Source organism: Pogoniulus pusillus, chromosome 30, assembly GCF_015220805.1.
Source record: "Pogoniulus pusillus isolate bPogPus1 chromosome 30, bPogPus1.pri, whole genome shotgun sequence".
Classification (NCBI taxonomy): domain Eukaryota; kingdom Metazoa; phylum Chordata; class Aves; order Piciformes; family Lybiidae; genus Pogoniulus; species Pogoniulus pusillus.
The window spans coordinates 15,797,361-15,822,586 of record NC_087293.1 but is presented as its reverse complement, the minus strand read 5'-3'; the positions used below and the strand labels follow the sequence as shown (position 1 = coordinate 15,822,586).

The 25,226-nt window shown below is 52.3% G+C and overlaps 1 protein-coding gene and 1 long non-coding RNA gene across 4 annotated transcripts in view; one reads left to right on the top strand and one right to left on the bottom strand.

Annotated features, from left to right (window-relative positions):
* FBXW8 (F-box and WD repeat domain containing 8) overlaps positions 1-12,588 on the bottom strand; it is a 68,738-nt gene extending 56,150 nt beyond the window's left edge. Inside the window, exons 1-2 of one of the 3 annotated variants that reach the window (XM_064168252.1) lie at positions 11,776-12,588; positions 8,127-8,231 (exon numbers count right to left, since the gene is read on the bottom strand). In XM_064168252.1, the coding sequence (XP_064024322.1) occupies positions 8,127-8,231; positions 11,776-12,072 (402 nt within the window). In that variant the 5' untranslated portion in view covers positions 12,073-12,588. The remainder of the gene's footprint in view (positions 1-8,126; positions 8,232-11,775) is intronic. The other 2 variants (XM_064168251.1, XM_064168250.1) reach the window with 2 other exon arrangements.
* A 2,837-nt stretch (positions 12,589-15,425) lies between these two features.
* On the top strand, positions 15,426-24,800 carry LOC135188682 (uncharacterized). The gene is made up of 2 exons (XR_010307784.1): positions 15,426-15,646; positions 23,044-24,800. It is a non-coding gene; the product is annotated as an uncharacterized LOC135188682 (long non-coding RNA).
* The last annotated feature ends 426 nt before the right edge of the window (positions 24,801-25,226 follow it).

The following is a 25,226-nucleotide window of genomic DNA, read 5'->3' as shown; positions in this document are numbered from 1 at the left end:
TGACAATGCCTGATGCAGCCTATGACATTAGTCATTTATGACCTATTGTATTACAGTATGCATAAATAGGAATGAATTATTAAGTTTTTGAAGCAGCCTCAAGTTGCTGTCCACTCCAGAGAGAACAGCTTCATCATAATCAATTGTGGGCTACAGAATTAAAGATTCAAGAGGCAAGAGCCAACTCAAGGAGGATTTGTTCTCTGTAATTCTTAATTTAAAAACACAGATGCAGCCAATGAGTGCTGCTGCTGGTGAGAGCAGCAATCAATTGTATGCTGCTTCCAAAAGATCAAAAAAAGCCTTCTCAGGCTGACATCACTTTTTCAAGTTCCAATTAAGCACCTAATGTCCGTTTCAGGCCCAGGAATCTTGGTCTCCCATGGATACAAGCTCTCAGAGGACCATCCTGTTGTGTTGCTTGCCCTCTGTTCCACGGTTACACACTGCTACAACACAGCACAGGGCTGAAAAGATGAATTGCAACTTGCTGCTCTCCAGTTTCAAAGAGCAAACTCCTCTGCATTTGGTCATCAGAACAGATTTTGCTTCAGACATCTTAACCCCACAGATCTCAAACACAAAGGCTTCATGAGCCAGCTATGGGGACCTGCAGCCCAAAACAGCATGGCCAGAGATGGAGAGAGAGGATTTTGCCCCTCTGCTCTGCTGAGACCTCACCTGCAGGGCTGTGTCCAGCTCTGGAGCACCCAACAGAAGAGACACCCAGACCTGCTGGAGCAGATCCAGAGGAGGCCACAAAGATGATCAGAGGGCTGGAGAACCTCTGCTGTGGGGACAGGCTGGGAGAGTTGGGGCTGTTCAGCCTGGAGAAGAGAAGGCTCCAGGGAGACCTTAGAGCTGCATTTCAATACCTGAAGAGGACCTGCAGGCAGCCTGGGGAGGGACTGTTCAGAGGGCCTGTGGGGACAGGATGAAGGACTCTGGTTTGGAAGCAGATCAGGGCAAATTTAGGTTGCACATCAGGAGGAAGCCTTGCACAGTGAGGGTGGTGAGACACTGGCACAGGCTGCCCAGGGATGTGGCTGAGGCCCTGTCCTTAGAGACACTCAGTACCAGCCTTGATGTGGCCCCCGGCAGCCTGCTCTGGTTGGAGGTGTCCCTGCTGCCTGCAGGGGGCTGGACAAGATGCCCTGGGAGAGCCCCTTCCAACCCAATGCAATGTGTGAGCACTGAGAGGCTGAGTTGCTGTTTGGTGGCCCAGATGCACAAGAAGCCCACACAGAACACAAGTTGGTGGAGCAACAAAACATGCAGCGAGGCTCAGGAGAGGTTAGGAAAACAAAAGACACTTACATAAATCAGAGTCTGTAACATGAGCTCTACAACTGCACATGAGAGCACTTGGAAGAGTGCATCAAATACAGCAGCAGGCCAAGACTAACTAACCAGCCCAACCAAAACACCCCCAGCACTGCAGGGAGATAGCAGCTAAGGTCTACAGAGCACCCATCAACAAAATCCCTGCGTCTTCCAGACCTGCTCAGGTCACACTAAGTGCAAAAACATCTAAGAGATACAGGCTCAAACCTCCTTGCATGCCACACAGCTCCCCAACAGCAGCTTTGCTCTGGGCAGCATAGGTCTGCCCCTGAACACTTGAGGAAGCTTCTAGCAAGCCTGTTTATGCTGTTCTGCCTGTTGGGTCTTGCTGTAAAGACATGAGTGTGTCACTGCTGCTCTCAAATCCCAACAGCCCAGCAGCAACCACGAATCCCACCACAAGACACAGCTCATGACCTCTTTCTTCCAAAAGAAGAAAAGGAAAAAACTGAAGTCATAGAACAGTTTGGGTTGGAAGGGACCTTAAAGATCATCCAGTTCCAAGCCCACAAGATACCTTCCACTAAGCCTAGTTGCTGAAAGCCAGATCCAGCCTCACACTGAACACTTTGAGGCTTGCAGTCTCCACAGCTTCTCTGCACAACCTGTTCCAGTGCCTCACCACCCTCAGAGGGTACAATTTCCTCCTGATACCTAATCTAAATGCAGCTCCTTCCAGTGTGAAGCCACTGCTCCTCCTCCAGGCACTACAGGCCTTTGTAAACCATCCAGTTCTCCTGTAGCTCCCTTCAGGTACTGGAAGGCTGCTCCAAGGTCTCCCCAGAGCCTTCTCTTACCCAGGCTGAACAGCCTCAACTCTCTCAGGCTGTCCTCATAGGAGAAGTGTTTAATACAAGAGAAAAACTGGAGGTGGGCTGAGTGAGCTGTGTATGTTTGTGAGATGTGATACTGCCACAGGAGCAGCTCTCAAACAGGAACGGCCCAGGCCAGCAAACTAACTCCCCACACACCCAGTTCAGCAGACACAAATCCACTACCAAAGAAAGCCTGGAGAGGGCAATCAGAAGGCCTTAGAAATTACAGCAACAGCCCAGAGTCTTCTCACAGAACTGCTTGGGTTGGAAAAGACCTCTAAAAACACCCAGCCCAAGCAACATCACCATGGCCACTAAACCACGTCCCACACTGCCATGGCCACAGGTTTCTTGAACACTTACAGGGATGAGGAGTCCACCACCTCCCTAGGCAGCCTCTGCCAGGCCCTGACCACTCCTGCAGCAAAGGTATTTTTCCTCCTCTCCAACCTAACCCTCCCCTGGCACAATTTCAGACCATTTCCTCTCCTTCCATCACCTAACCCTAGGGAGCAGAGCCCAACACCCACCTCACTGCAACCTCCTTTCAGGAAGCTGTAGAGAGCAACGAGGTCTCCCCTCAGCCTCCTCTTCTCCAGACTGAACACCTTCAGTTCCCTCAGCTGCTCCTCCCCAGCCCTGTTCTCCAGACCCTTCCCCAGCTCTGTTGCCCTTCTCTGGACACACTTCAGCACCTCAAAGTCCTGTAGCATCAGCCAGCCAGCAAAAAGCAGCACTTAACACTCCTGTCCCTGCAGGGGCACACTCAGGAAGTGCAAAAGCAAACAAGGCAATCCAAAATTCAAACCTTTAACAGTTTAGTGGAGGGAATTTGCTCTGAATTTGATTTTAATGTGATATAAATCCATTTTAAGGGAGGAGGGGGGAGGAGGGAAACACCCACCCAGCTTTTTTGCTGACACAGACTAAAAAAGCAGCTGTTGTGCAGGAGTCCTGTGCCCTGGCCAAGCGTGGTCGACAGCAAGAGCACCTCTGCCCCCCTCCTGTAACAGCAGCACGTTTCTGCTGACACTGAGGGGACAAGCAGAAGTAAACAAAGCCAAAGTAGGCCAACTTCAGCCTTACAAACCCAAAACCTAAAGCAAGCAAAAGAGACACCTTTGGAGCCTGCCAAAACAGACAAGGCTGGACAGACCTTGCTGGCTTCGAGGTCTTAAAAGCATTTGAGAAAAAGCAGTAAAAGAAAGAAACAAAAAGGGAGGACTACATGAAATGCAGACTGCTTTGTCAACTTCCAGGAACAGACAGGGTAGGAGAACAGAGATCCCAGCCTATTCTGAGCTTTTTTTTCTAATCAAATTACATCCAACCCTGCTGCTTTACAAGCATGAATTTCCAAAGGGTCCCCAGCGCAGCCTTTCCTTAGCGCACCAAAACTGGCACGCCAAGCCCTTGTAAAAGCCCCACTGAGCAAGCCTCAGCTGCAAGAAAGCTCTAATAAAAGAGTCTCAAGCATTGCACTTTACAGCACCACTGTGAGCTGCTGCATTACAACCCAGCCACTGGCTTCAAGTCAGCTTTATTAGATCTGCCTGCTTGGAGTTTCAGGTGAGGCCCTGAGAGCCAGAGCCTTACGGCTTTATTTATCTGCACGGAGAGCAGTGGAGATGTGTAAAGCTCTCATTAAACCAGGAACATAATTATTTCCACATCCACTACACAGAAAACTCCAACTAGGATCAATGACAGCATCTTACAGGGCTGTTTATAGATTTAGAGTCTCCAATTTAATTTTCTCTTTAGTGTTCCTATTACTTTTTTATTACAGTTCTCAACCGGTTGCAGCAAAGAAACTCTGGTTTCCCCTGAGCTCCACATTGGAATAGTTTTAGATCTTACAGCTCAGCAAGTAATAATGTTTTGAGTGACTTCAAAAGCTTGCCCTGACATAGGTTTTGCTGTTTGGTTTTGCCTTTAGGGAGTTCTTTTTTCATTCTAAAGCTTCCCCTCCCCATCCCCCCCTGTTCCTTCGTCAAATCCTAAATTTCTTCTAATCCAATGTAAATCAATTGGCTCAGATCCTAATGGAGGTTTATTCATCCCTCTCCATCTGATAACTGTCTTTGTTTCATCAGGTTGACTTTCTTCCATGGACACAAAGACAGAGAGTCAAAGATCACTTGCTGAAGCCAGGGCCTCAAATCCAGCACGACCCACGGGGCCAAGCAGGGTTCCATCCAAAGCCACACCAAGGGGAAAGTGCTTGGTTTTTCAATTCATAGCTCTAGGGAGGTTCTACTCTCCCTCCACTCTGTCCTGCTGAGACTACACCTGCAATGCTATGTCCAATTTTAGGCTCCCCAGTTCCAGAGAGACAGGGATCTGCTGGAGAGAGTCCGGTGGAGGCTACAAGGACAATGAAGGGACTTGAACATCTCTGCTGTGAAGAAAGATTGAGAGCCCTGGGGCTGGTCAGCCTAGCGAGGAGAAGGCCCAGAGGGGACCTGATCAATGTCTATAAATATCTGAGGGATGGATGACAAGCTGAAGGTGCCAAGATCTTTGTAGTGCCCAGTGACAGGACAAGGAACAACAGGGATAAGCTGGAAGCCAGGAAGTTCCACCTCAACACGAGGAGAAATTTCTTTGGTGGGAGGGTGCTGGAGCAGGCTGCCCAGAGAGGCTGTGAAGTCTCCTTCTCTGGAGTCTCAAGACCTGCCTGGATGTGATCTGCCCTGGGTAATCTTGCTCTGGCAAGAGCAGGGAGGTTGGCCTGGGTGATCTCCAGGGGTCCCTTCCAACCCCTTCCTTTCTACAATTCTACAGTGTTATTTGAAGCCTCATCCTGAGCCCAGGATATCCTCATCCATCTGTTTCTCTGCTCTCTCTCTGAAGAATATGGACACCCACTTTTATCCACACACAACCCTGCTGCAAAAGCATGCTCGAAACCAGAGCAGTTTCTTTTTTCACATCTATAAACACTAACAGCCTACCAGACTGACAATTCCAGGAGCTCTGGAAGCAAGTGTCTGGAATCCTTGATTTATGCAGGCCAATTCATTCTTAAGTTCCTAGAAACAGTCTCCCTTGCCCTAGATACATACACAATTGTTGTGCTGCTAATCACTTGTAAACCTTCTCTCAGATGCAAACAGTAACAGTTCAAGGCAATTTCCCACCCACCCCTCCAGAAACAAAACTGCCTTAGCACTGCCAAAATTCAGCACATGCTGTTGGGAAGTGTTTCACACCACAAAATACCATTTATGCAATCTCTGGTATTTACTAGAAAGCAGCAACAGCTGCAAGTATACAAAGAAGTCCAGAGATGAGACATCATCTTATCATGGAACCACAGAATGTTTGCGTCTGACACCTTCATCTTGACACCCACCCCTCAGATACTTACAGATATTGATCAGGTTCCCTCTAAGCCTTCTTCCTCTCCAGACTAAACAGCCCCAAGTCACTTAGTCTTTCCTCACAGCAGAGATGTTCAAGTTCCTTCATCAGCCTCATCAGCCTCTGATGGACTCTCTCCAGCAGAAGGGGGTGAGAAACACCAGGGTGAAATGAAAAGTTTTCCAGAGCAGCCTGTGTTGTGATTAAATCTCAAAGAGGCTCCACAGTCTGTGGCTGTGTCTGTTAGCTGGTCACCAACTTGGCTTAGAGAACTAAGCACACAGGTTTCCTCCAAAGGCACTCACATCCTTCCTGATGCCAGCTCCACTAACTGGCCTAATATCACCAACATCCCAAGGTGCCTTAATAAAAACCAAACCTTTCTGTGCTAACCCTGTAAAGCAGCTGAGCTTTCTATTGAGCAGAAAGGGGTTTCCCCCTCTCTTCAAAACCAAAACCACCAAGAGAAAAATGAAAATGCCATTTATATTTATTGCTTTGCTTTTTATTTGAACACTCAAAAAGAAGCCAGCTCTGCACTACAAGCACTGGACATACAGCTCGTTCAGAATGCCTTGCAAAACACCAGGTATTTGCTCAGTTACCTGTCAGCTGCCACACAGGACTAAATGTCTCAGGCCTGAGGAGGCAAATTAGAACTGAGAAACACTTTCTCCGTGTTAAAACACAGCTTATGAGAACAGGTTCAAGTTAAAAGTCAAAGTGAGCAAGAGAAAGCAACTGCAGCCCAAGTAGAGAAGAAAAAGAGCAGCCTTTCATCAGCCAATCTTTTTGACCTGCCATGATGTAAACTGATCATGCCCAAGGGGAAAAGAAGAAAAGAGAAAGAGAATAATCTTTAAGTAATCCACTTCAAAAATGCAGCCCAGTTCCATTTCAGGGGATGTGGCTTTTGCTGATTGCATCTCCCTAACTCAAACAACAGAAACTTGAGCATTCTAAAAGTTTCAGTCTCCTAGAAAGCACCAAAAAACAATCCTAGAGAGCTTTTTCTTCTGCAACAGAAGCCTTGCAAGAGAAAATCTTTTTCTTGTTGTTCCCACAAGGCTTTAGCAAGTCAAAGACATAAGCAATGATCACCTGTACCTGATAGCAAACGTCCCAAGCCCAATTCCACTGCACTTAGGGTATTATTCCTGTCTAGTTTACCACCCACCACAAAGCTCTGCCCTGTCAGCCACATTCAGGTCTTCACATGTGAACAGTCCCTTACAAATATCCAGGACCAGCTCTGAGTGTGACACAAACAATGGTTTTGGTTGGAGTGTGGGGAAGGTGCAAGGTAGGATTTGTACTTAAGAGTTCAACTAACACCAGCCTGAAATGTTAAATAGTGGCCACGGGAGAAGCTGGCAGTGAGCACACACAGTGTTCTTCACAGGGTAGCCACAGAATGCTTTGGTTGGAAGAGACCTTAAAGATCATCCAGCTCCAACCCTCCTGCCATGGGTAGGGGCAGCTCCCACTAGCCCAGGTTGCTGAAGGCCTCATCCAGCCTGGCCTTGAACACCTCCAGGGAGGTTGTAAGGCACAGAAGCACAGAATGTGATTGAAGATCACATTCTGTGCTTCTGTGCTCCACAACCTCCCTGGGCAACCTGTGCCAATGTCTCACCACCCTCACTGCAAAGAATTCCTTCCTACTCTCCAGTCTCAATCTGCCCTCCTCCAGCTTCAATCCATTGTCCCTCATCCTATCACTACCAGCCCTTGTCAAAAGTCCCTCCCCAGCTCTCCTGTAGCCCCCTTCACATACTGGAAGGCTGCTTTTAGTTCTCCCTAGAGCCTTCTCCTCTTCTCCAGGCTGAACAGCCAGCACTTGTCAATTTGCTTTGCAGGCCCATTCAGAGGGGAGGATAATCATTCAATGTGTGAAGAAAGGAGGAAAAGAGAGGCAACAGTGTGGGCTGAATAATGCTAAGTGCAGTCAGGTGTGTGTGGGAGAGCTGCAAGTCAGGAAGGCTACTTGAAGAGACAGGCAGTTCACAGCTACACATAAATTATCAACCATGCCCGAGTACAGACTGCTGAAAGCATGACCTTAAATTATGGCAGGGGAGTTGGAACTCGAAGATCTTTGGGACCCCTTCCAACCCAAACCATTCTATGAATCTATCTATGAAAATATAAACCCCTGGCAGGGAAGAGAGGAGAGAAATCAGTGTCAAATGCAAGTATTTGCCTCACATTAAATTACTACAGACTAAAGGTTACTACTCCAATTCCTCTGGCTCACGTGGGTGGAACAGCTTCATTGCCATGCCCTCAGCTCTGCAAAGTTCTAATCACTGCAGGAAGACACTCACTTGTTCCTAAATAGGTTCACTTGTAAAGATCTTTGCTTTTCAATTTTAAAGCTTCACTTTTGCCCCAGCCACAAATGTTTTGTTTTAGTCTATTCAACTGCAAGCCACAATCCCAGCTCCCTGTATCTTTGCAATCAGCTTTGCAGGTATTGCCAGTAAACAACACTGCAATCAGCTGAGCTACCACACATGCTCCCTTGTATCCTGCCTGTTTCTTGGATATTTGTGCCAATTTTAGGTGGTATCAGAGAAGCAAACTGTCAGCAGCACTTACCTGAGCACACCTTCCCAATTCAGTCTTGCCCAGGTACTGAAATATCTTCAGTGCCAGTTCGTAAGGCAGTTGGACATCAAAGAAAGGAACCTCATTTATTTCATTCTGAAATGGAGTGAAAAAAACAACCTCAGTATTATTTGTTAAGCTTCTTTAAAACACAGCTAGAGAGCAGGCAAAGCTACCACAGTAGGAAGGAAGGATGTGGTATCAATGCAATAGACAAGCAGAAGTCTGCCTCTCCTTCCCATAACAGCACAACACTGGCATGAAGGTACCTGAGCTACTCTGCTCTCTCCAAGTCATGTCAGGTCAAGGATACTGGAAGGCTAAACTGAGCTAAGAAACAAACTGAGGAGGGCTGCAAGGCTTAGCTATAGCCAGATGACAGAGAAAAGCAAGACACACACTCAGCTACCTGAAAGGAGGCTGCACTGTGGTGGGTGTTGGTCTCTACTCCCACAGAACAAGCAAAAGGCCCAGAGGAAATGGCCTCAGCTTGCACCAGGGGAGGTTTGGATTGGTGATGAGGAAAAGTTTCTTTGCTGCAAGAGTGGTCAGGGAGTGGCACAGGCTGCCCAGGGAGGCAGGTGGTGGAGTCCCCATCCCTGGAGGTGTTCAAGAAACCTGTGGCCACGGCAGTGTGGGCCATGGTTTAGTGGCCATGGTGGTGCTGGGTTGAGGGTTTGACTGGATGAATTTAGAGGGCTTTCTCAACCTACTGATTCTATGACTGAAGTAAAAGTGCTTGTCTAAGATTTCAGCATTTAAAAGACCAAAGAAACAAGCACTTTGGAGAGGCAGGCTCACCAGTAATCTCTCTTGCAAGATTTCAAACACAGACAATGGGAAATTGAGAAACATTTTTATCTCAAACTGAATGGAGAGGACGTTGCAGTTTGGTTCTGTCTTTCACCACTAGCATACAAACATATTTTTGATGTAAAATGTGCTGAAAGCTTCTGCTTTAGCTGATTAAGTATCTCCAAAAAAGGTTAAACCCAAAGACTCCATCCTCTTAATCTCACAGCTAAATGCGGCACAAGCAAAAAGCCAATGCAGAGGGAAAACGTAGCTACAACATTCCTACATCTTCTGCCTGCAGTTCTCACATGAGGATTAGCCTTCTTCCTCATTTCTGCCTGGACAGGCCAAACTTTTACACTATGCAACAGAGAAAGAGCAAAATCAGCCCATTCTGACCATTTCCATGGCACCCATTTTACTCTCCTGTATTTCATCCCCTTGTTTCTGTACCCCTTCAGGCACTCCCAACCACCTGACCACTCTCCACGCATCCCCACACACAAAATCAGCCCTTCAGTTAAAACCTCTTTCCATCATTTGCCATCAGAAGGCAGGCAGGTCTCACAGCAGCATCATTCACTGCCTCTCAGCACTCCTCTAGCCTTTGCTTCTTCACAGATCTCTTCTGCTCCTTGCTCATTTCAACCTGGCCCCTTTGCAGTGCCAAGGAAGAAGCACCATTAGGGTTAAAGTGGAGACCCACAGGACAACCACTGCATAACGTGGTTGTGTGGAGGTTTTGAATGCAAAAGGTGTGCTACACTAGATAAGTGTTTGGGCAGCACAAATATGGGCAACATTCCCATTAGGTCTCTTAAGCAAAACAGCTAAAAGCAGTTTCTAAACATTGGAACCTTGCACTCATTCTAACGTTACTAAAACCAGGACCCACAGCCAACCTTTCTGCTTCCCTCCCTCCTTGTCCACAATTTCCCTGCACAAACAGCTCCTTTTTCCTTTCCCTCTGCCCGAGGACCACTGGCTCCACTCCCTGCTGTGGATTTGCATGGAGATTGTTTGCTTTCCCGTGATTTATACTACATCTACTTCCAAAGGGGACACCAAAGGAAAACAGAAAAGGAACTCCGAGAGCACATCTCCATGGCCACATGCAGACAAGAGCCCGAGCTGGCCAGATGTGAAGCAGCTCAGTTCCAGGAGCCACACAACCATTTTGGAGCAAAGAGCTGCCCAAACAAATAAGCTGAGCCATTCGGCAAGGCTTGTTAGCTCCAGGCTTATGAGCTGAGGCACAGCACCGCTACCAAGAGATTGCTTCCAAATTGGAGTTGACTCACAGCCAACCAGCAGACCCTGCACTGTCTGCATGCACCCAGAGGTATCATCAGGAGGACAGACTGCCTACAAACACAACAGTTGAGACCCAGAGCTCTCTCCTGGAAAAGTGGGGGGAGGATAAACCCCAAACCCAAGACTCAGAGATCTTTTTAACCTACCTTGTGAGAGTTATTTACAGTCAAACTGCAACGATGAGCCTGTGACAAAGCACAAGCAGCAGCTCACACTAAGGGCGACAAAGCTGGTGAGGGGCCTGGAGCATGAACCCTATGAGGAGAGGCTGAGGGAGCTGGGCTTGTTTAGCCTGGAGAAGAGGAGGCTCAGGGGTGACCTCATTGCTGTCTACAACTACCTGAAGGGACATAGTAGCCAGGTGGGGGGTGGCCTCGTCTTCCAGGCAACCAGCAACAGAACAAGGGGACACAGCCTCAAGTTGTGCCAGGGCAGGTCTAGGCTGGATGTTAGGAGGAAGCTGTTGGCATAGAGAGTGATTGGCATTGGAATGGGCTGCCCAGGGAGGTGATGGAGGCACCATCCCTGGAGGTGTTCAAGAAAAGCCTGGATGAGGCACTTAGTGCCATGGTCTGGTTGGTTGGCCAGGGCTGGGGGATAGGTTGGACTGCATGAGCTTGGAGGTCTCTTCCAACCTGGTTGATTCTATGATGCTAATGCACTCTTAAAACCAGAAAGACAGCTCAAGGTCTGCCCTTCCTACACCCCAAACATTCACCCAGCTCGGCTTGAGCACAGCACTCACTGCTGCAGCCTGTCTAAAAGTCTACTGGAACGACTCCAGAACTCAAACCACCACCATCCCCTCTGAGACAGATTTGGGCTCCTGCGTGCTAATGGAGCACTAATTCTGTAAATGGATTAATTTGTGCCTCGCAGACAGGAACTTCATCTGCTCCTTTTAATTTATTTATTTTTAAGCAAAGAGTAATTAGTCACAGTGAGGTTAGTGAGAGGCAAGAAGAATGGGTTTCCCCCCCTCGCTTTCCTACACTGTAAATAAAAATCTCTCCTGCATTTAGAGGGTTTACCCAAATAACTTTTATCTGGTTCAGAGCTGTGTTTAAGTCTAGTTCCAAAGGAGCTGCTGCAGTTCATGAAGTAACGCCGGGTTTGTTGCTGCGCTACTGTGTCACAAGGCAGGAGGAGGACATCCTCGATTACTGCACTTGCATCCAGCGGCGTGAAGAGGCGAGAAAGTATTTCTTTGGAGGAATAAAAATACCACGAGGATGAGCGGATCTGGGAGGACTAAAGCCCAGTGAGATAAAACTGAGTCCGATGCTGAGGTTATGCAGAAGCTCACAGCCGCCCCAATCCCTGCGCCCCCTTTCTCGCCGCACCCCGGAGCCCAGGTACAGACGGGACCCTCCCTCCGTTCCTATTCCAGCGGCCCCAACACAGGCCCAGCTCAGCCTCCACCGCTCCGACCCGCACCGACCCCTCCGCCTCGGCTCGGCCTTTGCCCCGCGGCGGACCGCCAGGCCTGCCACAGCTCAACGCGCTCGGCCCTGGGCCCGCGCAACCCTACCAGGTCCCGGATGAGCTGCCCCAGCAGATCGTCACTGCCGTCGCCGCCTCCCGCGGGCTCCTCGGCGGGGCGGGCAGGCGGCGGGCTGCGGCGGGCCGGGCCGGGCTGCGCGCCGCCGTCCAGCAGGCCGCGGGCCAGCGCCAGGTAGCCAGGCTCGCCCTGCTCCGAGCTGCCGCTGCTCTCGGGCTTCGCCGCAGGCTCCGGTGCCGCCTCCTGCCGCCGCCGCTTCGCGCCCCCAGCCAGCTCCGCCCGCCAGCGGCGGCGGAACAGCTCCAGCTCCGCCAAGCCCTCGGCCATGGCGGCGGGGCCGGGCCCGGCCCGGCCCAGCCTCCCTCCGGCCCGGCCCGGAAACCGCCCCCGCGCCCTCGCGTTCCGCCGCGCGAAGGTTCCTACTGCCGCGGGGGCCCGGCCGAGGCTTTGGCGGACGCCCTCCTGCCGGCCCGGGGCAGGTGTCAGCCGCGTTGGGCACACCAAGGGTGGCAGGGAGCGCGAAGGGCCCAAGCGGGCAGGGCCTGGCCTTGAAAAGCCGCTGGTGGCCGAAGGAAGGTAGAGTCCTGCGTGGGCACCCTAAGCCTGGGCTCCGTCGGGAAGCCCCCGGCTGCTTCCCAGCCACGGCCCCACGGGGGAAAAGCTGCTCCCAGCCAAGAAGAGGCCACCGAGTGGGTTGCTGCCCAGGGAGGGGGCGCAGAAGGGCATGACTGCCACCGGGTGATGGGCCCCGGCTGGGCCAGTTTTGTTGGCCAAGCTGGCCTAAGGGCAGGGGCGGTGCAGCCCCCGGCTGCTGCCGGTTTAACACCTGCAGGGAGAGCTGCGTTCCGCTGCTCAGCCCACCCTGAGCCACTCCCGCGGCCCAGCAGCTGCCGCTTTCACGGTGCTTTGGTGAGAGGTCAGCGTTTTCTGCACGCCTTTCCCGCCTCGGTGCTACCAGGCTGCGTTCCACACCACGGATAAACGCCGCCGCCGGTACAGCCCCGCTCCAGCCGCCCGCAGGAGTGGGAAGGCTGCAAGTCCCCAGCTCTTCAGCACAGCTGCTGTGGAGCGTTTGAGGAAATCAAGCAAGTAAGTGAGACCTGGCCACTTAAATCACAGAATCATTAACCTGGACAGGAGGCAGCAGTGCCCAGGTGGGCAGCAGAGCCAATGGCATCCTGGGCTGGCTCAGGAGCAGTGTGGGCAGCAGGACAAGGGAGGTTCTTCTGCCCCTGTGCTCAGCACTGCTCAGGCCACACCTTGAGTGCTGTGTCCAGTTCTGGGCTCCTCCATTGCAGAGAGATTCTGAGGTGCTGGAAGGTGCCCAGAGCAGGGCAGCAAGGCTGGGGAGGGGCCTGGAGCAGAGCCCTGAGAGGAGAGGCTGAGGGAGCTGGGGGGGTGCAGCCTGCAGCAGAGGAGGCTCAGGGCAGAGCTCACTGCTGCCTGCAGCTGCCTGCAGGGAGGCTGTAGCCAGGTGGGGTTGGGCTCTGCTGCCAGGCAACCAGCAACAGCACAAGGGGACACAGACTCAAGTTGTGCCAGGGCAGGTCTAGGCTGGATGTTAGGAGGAAGTTGTTGGCAGAGAGAGTGATTGGCATTGGAATGGGCTGCCCAGGGAGGTGGTGGAGTGGCTGTGCCTGGAGGTGTTGAAGCCAAGCCTGGCTGGGGCACTTAGTGCCATGGTCTGGTTGATTGGCCAGGGCTGGGTGCTAGGTTGGACTGGATGAGCTTGGAGCTCTCTTCCAACCTGCTTGATTCTGTGATTATCAGATCCAACCAGCAGTCAGCACCACTATGGCCACTAACCCATGTCTCCAAAGTCAAACAGCTGGCCCTTGATGGGCACCGGTGGCCATGCTAAATGCTTGGTCCTTGCTCTCTGCAGTGCTGTGTGCCAGTGTACGTCCACCCTCACAGCCCCCTCCAGCTGCTGCCATTCAGCATCCTCAAGCAGCCACTGGCTGCTGCTGCTCTGTCACAAAGTGTTGCTGTCCATGCAGTTTACAGAACCCAGGATAAGGAACACAAACAGGCACTTTGGATTCCAGGAAAAGCCTGAACTGCCTCATTTCTGAGGAGGAAATCTTGTAGGTAGAAACACCCTAAAATACTTGTTTTCCCTAAAAAAACAGTCATTTGGACTTGGAGAAGGATCTCCATAGGTTGCATTTGCTGAATGTGGTGAGCCCTGCAAACACAGGGGCTGCAGAGACAGAGCTGCCTGTAGCAGGATGTGAGGCTGCTCCGTGGAGGATAGATGGGTTGGGAAGAAGGTGAGCCCCAGGAGGGTCTTCACAAACCCCTTTGCAACATTAGGGTGATCTGCCAAGGCAGTGGCAGCAGCCTTCCTGCGAGGCAGAAGGGCAACAGGCCAGTTTAGGGTGATTCTAGCCCCAGAGGAAGCTGCAGAGAACCCCTGCTGCTGTCTTCCAGGCTGATGTGGGATGGGGAGTCCTGCCTGAAGGTGCCTGAGCCCTGCTCCTGTGCTCTGATGGCTGGTGGGAGGCTCTGCATCCCCCCTCCCTGAGCCATTCCCTGTGGGCTGGTGGGGATGCTGTGCACTCCTTTGGCCACCTGAAATGTGATCAGAATTGGTAATGCTCTGGGTGATGAAATCCTCTCCGGCTCTGTGTAATCCCCTCACTGCCCCCCTGCCTCTCCACACTGTCCCTTCAGTCTCTACACTGCCACCTGCATCCCTGCACGGTCACCTGCATCTCCACACTGTCCCTCCATTCCTACACTGGCTCCTTAGACCAAAATGCCTCACCACACAAACCCCACACCCCTCTATTCCTCCTTTTTGCACTCTTCCCCTGTCTGGCACTGCCCCCTCCATATCCCCATCTTCATCCCCACACTGTCCCCTCCATGCCCCTATCTCCCCACACACTGTCCCTTCCACTCTCCACACAGTCCCCCCCATCCCCATACTGTGCCCCCATCCCACACTGCTCCTCAATTCTCACACCGTCCCCTCCACACAGTTCCCCCTGTCCCACAGTGCCCTCATCCCCCACTGTCCCTGTCTGCACATCACCCCCCAGTCCCACTCTGACTCTCGTCCCCACACACTGTCCCCATTTCCCCTCTGCTCTGTTTCCACCGTCCCCCCATTCCACACTGCACCTCATCCCCACAGTCCCCCATCTGCACACTCTGCCCATCCTTCCACGCTCCACATCCTCACTGTGCCCTCCACTCCCCTATTCCCACACTGTCCCCTCCATTTCCCCATTCCCACACTGTCCCCTCCATCCCCCTATCCCCACACTGTCCCCTCCATCCCCCTATCCCCACGCACTGTCCCCTCCATCCCCCTATCCCCACGCACTGTCCCCCCTATCCCCACGCACTGTCCCCTCCAGTCCATGCCCCCCATTCCCCACACCGTCCCCTCCACGTCCCCCGTCCCCCCCTCGCTCCCCCGCCCGCTCCGCGCTGTCCCCGTCGCCCCCTCCCGCTCCCCGCGGCCGAGCACCGCCCCGCGGGGGATGATGTAACCCCCCGGTCCCCCTCCCTCCCGCTCTCCCGCCCGCGCTCCCGCCCGCACACGCCGCGGCAGTCGGCGGCGAGCGGCGGCGCAGCCATGTGCCCCTGCGCGCTGCACGGCGGCCCCCCCGCGCCCTGCCCCTGCAGCCCCGGCCGCGCCGCACGGCCCTCGGCCGCCGCCCGCCTGCTCGCCGCCCGCCTGCGCCGCCTGGGCGATGAGCTGGAGCAGCGGGCAGCAAGGCGCAAGGCGCGGGGCCGCGGCCCCTCGGCCGGCCGGCGCCTGGCCGCCGTGGTGTGCCTGCTGTGCGCCCTCACGCCCGCGGCCGCGCTGGCCTGGCTGATCCGCAGGAGGAGCCTCTAGGCGAGAGGGGCGATGGCCGGAGCGGGGAGCAGGCGGGACGCGCAACAGGTCGGCACCGCGCCGGGGAGCGGGGAGCGACGGCGGGGGAGGCTGGGCGGCCGGCGGGGCTCGTCTCGGTGCGGCGCGGCCCGGCGTGCTGTGGCCCGCAGCGGAGCGGCAGCGTCCGGCCCGGGGGCGCGGGTCGGTGGAGCCCCGAGTCCGGCAGGCGCTGCCCGGGCGGAGCGCGCTGTCCGCGGTACCCGCTGGTCGCGCCGGGACGCTGCTCGGAGCCCTCGGCTGCAGGCACCGGCGCTGCCGGATCGCATCTCCTTCTCCCTCGTTCTCTCCTTTCCCCTCTCCAGGACTGCCCAGCCGCCCCCTTTCCCCATGCCCAGACTTTGACGGCTCCCAGCCCTGTGCCGCCTCTGCGCTCGGGTCATCCCTAGGCAGCTCCAGCTCCGCGCCTCACTTGCACCTTGTGGCCCCGGCGGACAAGCGGCAGTGGCCTCAGCGCAGGGCGGCTCAGGGAGAGTGGAGCAGGTTTCGTGTCACTCCAACAGCCAGCTTGGGAGGTGAAGGGTGCTTGCACCCCATAGCCATGCCCGCCAAGCCTCCAGCCCTCTTGTGAGTGGAAGAACTTTACCTGTGTCCTGCATGGAATATCCCCCTAGGACCATCCGGTGGGGCAGCCTGGAACTTTGCCTGTGGCCGGCTCTGTGTTTTGATAATGCCTTGCCCGGTGCTGGAGACTTTCCCCAAGGATGGTCTCAAGCCAGCAATGAGGGGAAAAGTGTGCCAAGCCCAGTCACTGCTGGTGTTTAGAACCTCCACCTTGCTCCAGTCACTGAGCAAAACAGCAGCAGGGAAATGGGACACAGCTGTAACCTGTTGTCATCCTGTAACCCTTCCTGTCATCCTGGTGACCCCTCCTGGGCTGATGGAGACGGCTCTGCACTGTCAGCCCTGGGAGCATGCAGGGATACTCAGCATACATGGGGTCACCTCAGGTATTTAGGATGCTCCAAAGTGCTCTTTGAGACAGGAATTCCTCCCCTCAAACATGAGGAGCGAGGGCTCACATTTTGGGTGATTTATATCTATGAATGTCTCCCAGTGTTTGTCTGTGTTCAGGAGAGACCTTGAACTTTCAGTGTGCTTCATATCCTACCAGGCCAGAAAGGATTTAGACCAGAGCTTAAAATCAGTTAAAAAATGCCCCAAATTCTGGGCTGACCGTGCCCAATTTCACCATAACTGAGCTGTTTACAACTCTGAGACCAGCCCTTGGCTGCCAGGAATCAGGTCTCACATTGCAGGATGTCTCACACGCTGTATAGGTGCATGGGATACCATCAGATGCATAGATACGGTGTGGAGAAGAAGTGTGGTTATCCAGAGAGTTGAAAAAGAAGGGTTTCCAGCAGCTCTGCTGGTCAGCATGGGGGGGGGGGGGCGTATGGGGGGGCATTGTTGAGCCACAACTGCTGCTCTCTCAGGAGGTTCAGCTGCTTACCTTTGGAAAGCTTCCTCTGCAAACAAAACAGAACAAACCCTGCTTTTTGGTCAGGCAAAGCCTCGACTCTATAGAATCATCAGCTCAGAGGTGTGAGGCTCTGAGTGTCTGCAGAGCTGCATCCAGCAAAGCTTCAGAGAGGCAGTCAGTGGTGTGGGGCAGTGGTTAGAGATGCGGGGCTGTGGTCAGGGGCAGAGCTCAGAGATCTTCCTTCCTCTTCCCATCAGTTTGTGGCAACTTTGGGTCTGGTGTTTCAAAGCAAACCAACCCATCTGACTTGCTTGTCACTCTGAGCTCAAAAAGAGTCAAAGTCTGAGGGGGGACTGCAGTGATCTCCCTTATCTAGTGTCCTGAGTGTCCTTTTCTTTCTGACAAGCCTGGGAATTTCCTCCCTGCCCAGTGTGGGACCTTCCTCCCATGTAGAGAAGGTGGCAGGTGAGAGAGTTCACTGGCCCCATGGAGAGTGCTCACACTCAGCCCAGACGTCCTGGTTGGAGATTTTAGTTTGGTGAAGGTTTGCACTGTTAGGTAGATAGGACTTCTTTCCTCAAACTCCTCATGCTGGTGGCTCTGGAGCCCTCACCTCCCTCTGGCTTTCTGCACTTCAGGCCCAACAATAAGCAGTTGCTTATAGATTGCTTTGATGAAGACACTCTGGGAAGCAAAGCGTTAGCACAGCTCCTTCAGCATACACACTCCTTCCTCACAGCTTCAAAGCCTGCTGCAGACAGGACGTGCTCAGCTGCCTCCAAATGCTCTGAGGCTTTGTGGACACAAATACAAATATAAGTGTCTGAAGTTCTCTGTCATCTGAGGCAGTTTCAGTGATAAGGAGGCAAGGTGTGGGGGAATAAGAAGCTAGGAACAGTCTCCTGGTTACCTCTGCGTGCAGTAGCTTGACCTGTCCAACTCCTGGCAAGCTTCTAAGGCAGAAGTGACCAGGCTGCAGTTGGAAACACAGTGCCACTCCAGAAGAATTAAAGCAATCATCTGCACCTCAGTTTCTGGGTTGGTTTTGCCATTGAGATCCTTTTCTTCGCCCACAGCAGTGGAGGTATCTGAGCCCAAGTGGTAGTGCAGTAAGCTGGTTAGACTTGAAGCTGTGTAAGGCAGCAGTGGCTAAGTCAGTGAACGAAACAGGTGTCTTGTGCCTTCCTCAGAGGCGCTCTGCAGTGACAGTAACATTGTTCTGCAACAGGGCAGGAGGGCCAGGTGCTGGGCACTGGTCATCATAGGGTTTCATGGTGTGGCTCATAAGAGGAGAGCAACCTGTATGCTTAATGAGTGCTCTGCAAAGCCACTTTTTGCCTTGTGCTCTGGTGGCACAGAGAGGTTAGAGGACAAGGCTGGCTTCAGCTTGGCTTAGCACTGCAGTCCCCTCCTGCTCTTTCCAGTAGTAGCAGCATTTTGCCTTGGCTGCCAGGAGTGTACAGACTGTTTCTGAGGTGGAAGGTTGGTAGCTGCTCCCTCGGGTCCTCATGGCTTTACACAACAGTGCAGCTCAGGGAATAATCCTGTGTACCAGGGCACTTCTGCTCTCACATCTCTAGGTGATGCCAGTGAAAGCAGGATTAGGGCTGCTGCATGTGACTGGCTTGTATCTGTGGAGCACACTTGGGATTTGGAGATGAATGCTTTGCAAATGGCAGTTTTCTAATGTATAATCTGACATCACCTTGAAATGCCCAGCCAGGGCATCAAGTATAGTTGTCAGGTGCCAGTTTGGCATGCGGTGTCACTTGTGTCTCGCTCTATTAGTTCAGAAGTGGCAGTGTATTAAAATCAAACCCTACTTGTCCCTGCCAGCTTCACCAGCCTGGTTCTGTGCCCACACTGTTGCCAGTAATTCCCCCCACTGTTTGCTGTGAGGTTCCTGCAGAGCCACTCTGTCCAAAGTCTCAGTGCAGTTAATTATCTGTATTAAAATCGGGCTGCTAAGATTTCTGGAGATGTCACACTGAGCGGTGCAGGAGTGCAGAGCAAACGAAGGACCAGAGGCAGTGCAGCTAGCACAGGACTCGGCCGAGTGCTTCAGCAGTCAGCTGCAGTTTTGCAGGAGGACAGACAGTCAGCTTGTCCCTGCCTGTGTGACACAAAGAGGCCAGCACTGTTGTTTATCCTCCTGGATCACTGCGGGGAGAAGGAAGCTGCTCTTCCTGGTGGCAAGCATCCTGCTCAAGACCACCCTGCCCTCCTTACCCCAGCTCCACAGGTAAACTGCACACACAGATCTTTCCAGTGTTGCCTGTGGTGATAAACAAGCAGCAGAGTTCTTCGAAACAGACAGTCCTGAAATGCCTCTTTCTGCAGGTGGGTAGTGGCCAGGCCAGGCTACTGCTGGGAGCCAAGTCAGAGCCCCAGCTTAGTTGTTTACTCCCTCCAGGTTCCTTCATCTTCCTGTGCTGAACTCTCCCGGGCACACCAATCTTCCCAGTTCTTCCCTGGTAGTTCTCTCCTTTCCGTTTACCTCTTGAACCTCCTCCTAATTGTTTTTTGGTGTTCCAAGTTGCCCTTGGGTCTCCCACTGAGATGCTAATGAAGTGTGAGTGTACATGGACTGAGTCTGCCGGGGAATTTGACAGGGCTGCTGCCCAGCCCTTGTTTTCTCATTAACCTGCTGCTGCGCCAGGAAGGAAGCAAAGTGCCCCATTTGGTCCCTGCTTCCAGCCTTCCCCTGGCTATCCGAGCCCTTGAATACTTTCTCGTTGTCGTTTAAATATATCAATAACTGTTATTTTGTTTATTAGCAGTGGGACACATGCCAGCTGACTTGCCTGTGCAATCCATTTCAATCCAGAAGTGACATGCTGGCGCCTTAGCCGTGAGCAGAGCTCCTTTTGCCAGCTGCTTTAGGGCATGTGAGCTCAGATTCTCCTCTGGCTTTAGGCAGGTGGCACCAAGCATGGCTTTGCAGCCTGTCTCTGAGTAAAGATTAGTCAAAGAAATGCTGAGATGAGCTTTGGGACCCCCTGCCTGAGTCATTTCATGCCTATCCTACTGGGTATAGCAGAGGAGTGCAGCTTGCGTTCTGTAGGTAAGAACCAGCTCTGCAGGCTGTGCCAGGAACCTGTAGGATTAGGGCTGGAGAGTTCAAAGCAGTTGAGCAGTTGTGGTGCTCATGTCTTACAAAAAGCAGTGGGATGTTTGGAGCCTGCCTGAGATGATTTGGTGGCTCACAAACAAGAGGAGCTTTCTGAGCAAACTCTCCTTCTCCTGAAGTGCCCAGGAAGAGAGGGCTACATCACCAAAGGCAGTGCTGGCTCCCATGAGAGTGACTTCTTTCTTTATCCCCTCATGTTTTCAGTAGACATGACAGTTTTTATGTAAGAACTCAGCTGTATATTTCTTTATAAGTAAATGAAAAGTTTTGATAGTTGTGGACAATTCCCTCTTCTCCTCTCCCCCTCTAAAATAAAGCCTGAACATGCTAAGGATAACCTGTAAAACAAAGAGGTTTTCAGCAGCTCTGCAGAGGGGATATGCTGGCACTCTGTCCAGTTTACTCTCCACCCCACTCTTCCAAAGGGGATGTAGTTTGGCTTTACAGAGGGGATGCAGATTGGCTTTCCTCAGCCTTTTTCAGACCCAGAGTACCAAATTTTTGCTCTATCTGCTGAGTGCCTATTGTGGGAAATTTGGAGTAACTCCACTGAAGTCAATTGGGTTGCCCTGGATTTACAGTGCTGTAAATGAGATCAGAAATTGGCTCCAACTATATTCCATTAATGAGTCAGATACTGGCAGTGCAGCCAATGTGCACCCAGAAATGGCTTTAACACAGCCCAGGATATTCAGAATTGTTGTATTGAAAGGTGGGCTGAAGGCCAGCATTCTGGGGTTCTCTTTTCTTCTCCCCATGAAATTCACCTTTCTGCAGAAGGCCAGCACCGGGCTGAAGCAAAACTTAAGAGTCATTCGAGCTCTTACAATAGGGCTTGTGAGCTGCATGAACACTCTGCTGAGCTCTTTGCCTGCCCTGGAGCAGATTTATCGCTCCCAGTTCAAGATGTTCTAGGATTTATCAACTTTTACAGGCTGTTATAGATTTTCTATATGTTAAGTGACACAGAGGGACAGGCTGGAAAATATAATGGCACCGAGGATGATCTGTGGCAGGCCGTAGATGGCACAGCAGGACAAGGGTTCATAGATGGCAACTGGAAGTGCTGCCACAGGAGGACTCATAAATAAGGATTAAATGGTTTTGCTTTGGAGGAAATCCTTTAATCGACTCCTGAAGTCTTTATTCCAGTCTGACTGGAGTGAATACCTCACTCTGTGAGTGTAAGCAACCACAGCACCAGTTCTGCCTCCCTGTCACCACTGAGGCCTGCTCCTCAGCTGTGCCACTCCAGCAGTGCCACAGGGTTCATTTTGAGGACTTTCCTACAAGGGCACCTTGTGTGATAGGTGCAGGTGCCCAGAACCTCCTCCTTGTGAGGCTTCACAGGTCTAGAGCACGCTCTGGTGCTGAGGTGCAGTTGTGTGAGTGCAGGCAGAGGTCCTGGGCAGGCACTGTGTCAGCATGGAGGTCAGGAGGGCAAATGGGGCCAGGGGTTCAGCCTCTGGGCTACTCGAGGCCAGCTGTTTATCCATGGTCTCTGCTCTGTTGGCTGTTGCTGTGTAGCCAGTTCATACCTTCTCAAGCAGCAAACACCTTTGCTTGTTACCTTCTGTCTCAAAAGCTCAGCAGCTCTGCAGAACAGACCTGCAGGTGCTTCCCGAGAGCTGGTGTGTGTGTGAGAGTCTGCAGGCAGATCCAGGAGCCATAGAAACTGTGTGAGTAGCTGGTAGCCTTGATCACAGCCAGGCAAATGAAAACGTGCTTCCAGTCTAGATGATTCATTCTGGCTTGAGGCCTTGCAGCTATTTTCACTGTTGCGTCAGATTCCTCAAACCTGGAGAGCAAGGCAGTGAAGAGAGGGCTGGGAATGGCCACATCCCGTGGGGTAAAGCAGATCAGGTTCAACCTTTGGAGGCCGAGGTGGAGGTGCTGTAGCTTACTTAGAGCCTGCTGCAGCACCAGAACTGGCTGCTTTGCTCCCAGTGGAGGTTTTGATCCATCTCAAAGGCAGTGACACTGGCTCGTGGTGAGCTTCAGGCTGGCATGAGCAGGGTGGCACTGCAGAAGGAAGGGCAATGATTTGGGGTTTGCTTCGGAGTAACCATGCTCGGAGTCTGCCCCAGAGCTGCTGGCCAGCCCTCATTACACTCTGATTTCAGAGCCCATGCAGTTGCACAACCAGCAGCTGCCCCTGCTCCCTTCTCCCAGCCGGGTGAAGTCACCTCCTCCAGAAGCCAGCAGAGATGTCTCCACGGAGCTTTCTAAGCTCACTCCTTGTCAGTCTCTGCACACCAGATGACTCGGTCTGAAAGGCAGGATGCTGCTGTCGACAAACCTAGGCATAAAGGTGGGGAATGGGAATTTCATCTGAGCTGCCCCTTGGGCTCCTCTCCTGCTAATTTGCACTTAGATAGGTGCCTCTCTCTGAGCACTTTATTAATTAAGGCTTGCAGCCCACCTATGAGGCAGAGAAGTTATTACTGCCCTCATTTTACAGCAGCAAGTGAAAGAAGCGCTTCGCTCAAGGCCACAAATCTAATCAGTGGCAGAAGCAGGAGTGAGTGAGTGCCTCCAAGTCTCTTGTGGTACCCCATGCACCCCTTGCCTACCTGGAACACAATTAATGGCTTCCCTAAAAGTCAACACTTTTGTTCACGTGGTGTAAATGAGGAGAGAGCAGCCAAAAGAGCAGGAGCCTTAGCAGAGCCCAGCTAGGGCTGCAGTAGCACAGGGCTGGAGGTGTCCTCTCCTGCGCATCCTCTCCATAAATTACCCACTCCTGCTGGCTGCATTCAGCAGGAGGCTGTGAGCATAAATTCAAAAGAAGCTTTTATTGTAACCAATGCATCAATATAATTAAACCCAAACACAATTCTCTTGCTTTCTTAGGCTGGAGGAAAACCCTGTGCCCTTGGAGAAAATTGTTTCCCCTTTTCCTCCAGGGAATCCAGAGCCTGAGCAGCAGCCGTGGAGAGTGGAGATAAAGAAAGAAGTGGAAGATGTTGGAAGTGCTTTGGGCAACGTGAAGAAGGATTTGCACGGCAGGAGCTGTTGAAGGGCCCAGCAGCAAACCAGAGACACATACATGCTTATATATAGAAGAATGTAAACCCTCCTGTATGCATACGTTAAACGTGCATGCCTTGTCGAGAACGTGAGCCGCGTTCCTTGTAGATGATGGTGGTCTGAGCAGGCCTGCTCCTGCAGTCTGAGTCAAGAGTAGTGATGTCCTTGCCGTAACGTTGGCGTTTGCTCCGCTGCAGCTGGCGGATGGCAGCAGGGCAGCAGGATGGAGCCAGCAGATGCGCTGCCAGGCGGGCACGGCCTGGCCGCGGGGGCGGGGGCCGGGTGCTGGGCGGCTCGGACAGTTTGTGTGTGTATATATTAACTACGGCACCAGGTGGCCAGAAGCTTCCCCTACGGCTTCTAGTTTCTCTGGTGCTCCATTTAATAGTTGTCTGGGGCTAAAGTTGCCTCGCTGTGGTGCTATACAGGTTCCCCCAAGAGGATGTTCTGAAACGTGGGGCAAGGAGAAATCTATTTTGGTTAATAATATTTATACACAAGATACAAAAAGGAATTCTTGCTGAGAAGGTGCTATTTTTTTTTTCCTTTCTTCTTTTCAGTCTGTATTAGTGAAGACAAAACAAATAACCTAGCCCAGAACCTGACAAAACTCAGTTCTGTTTCTTTTGACAGTTTGGATCTTGGGAAGCAGCATTCATTGGGATGACAAAGACACTCCAGATCTTGTCACTGCAGTGCCCCAGCTCTTCTCACTTCAGTGTCCATCTCAGTCTGTGAGTGCAGAGCCTCCTCTGGCTCCAGGGCTGGGTGTTCTCACAGATTGCATTGGGTTGGGAGGGACCCTCAAAGGTCATCTTGTCCAACCGCCCTGCAGTCAACAGGACACCTCCAGCTAGAGCAGGTTGGATGGTGAGCGGAAGGAACACTCAGACCTTGTCAGCCGTGGAGGAGAACTGTATCTAAACCAATCCACAGACACAGGGATAATGAGAGCTTGTCCTTAGAAGTCCAAGGGCTCTTTTTAGTCTGGTTCTGAGCAGTTCCCTTCAGCCAGAGCTACCTGTCAGATGCAGAGGACTTTCCAGATGCTATTTGCAGTCATCAGTACGCACAGTTTTGTAGAAAGGTTTTTTCCAAGCTTCAGATACTTGCACCAGAAAATTGACCCTCTTGTGGCAAGAGGGAATTTTCCAAGGAATGTCAAGGACCCAATTTCCAAAGGAAGTTTGGCTGCTTGGTTTTTAAACATCTGTCCTAACCCTGGCCCAGCCGTGGAACAAGCCACGCGGGCTGTGTGTCCATGTCACACCTTGCAGCTCTCTCTCTCCTGCAGGAGAAATGATTGTAAGCAGCCTCAAAGCTGAATTCTGCCTTTTCCAAACATTCACTGTTGTGTTTTGGGGCCCTGCACACATAATCATGGATATTATTGATCCAAGTCAACTCACAAACAGCAGAAAAGGGCTGTGCTGAAGAGCAGCTTGTTCCTAATGAGTAACCTTGCCCTACGTGATGTTATGTGCAGTGTGGGGAGGGATCATTAGCTCAGTGTAGTTTGTCTGTTGATAGGGTTGGAATGGTCTCAGAGCCACAGGGACCAATAAAATATTTTCCTACCATTTTTTGGCCCAATGCTCAGTGATTCTCAGCATCCTGCACTCCTTCCCAGCTCAGTCTCCTGCTGAAATAAGTAAGAGTGCTTCTGGCCAAAGGAGGAGCCTCAGCTGCTTTCAGCGGTGCTGCAAGTGCTGAATTGGGCATAGTCTTACAGCTCAGATGAGGAAGTGAAATTGGGTGGCACGAGTCAAATGTGAGCAGAAAGGAGCTGCTCAGGAGGACTGGAGGTGTCAATGCTGTGGAGGACAGGCAGCCTGCAGGCCTTCACTCAGCTCTACAGAGGCTGCCTTGTGACAGCCCACCCAAGGTGGGAGCTGGCTTAGGTTTCTCAGTGCAGGAGAGAGGGGTCTCCCACACCTGCCTCCCCTTTAGCAGTTCTTAGCTCCAACTTCGGAGTGTTCAGTGACCTCACCTGGCAGAAGCGCGAC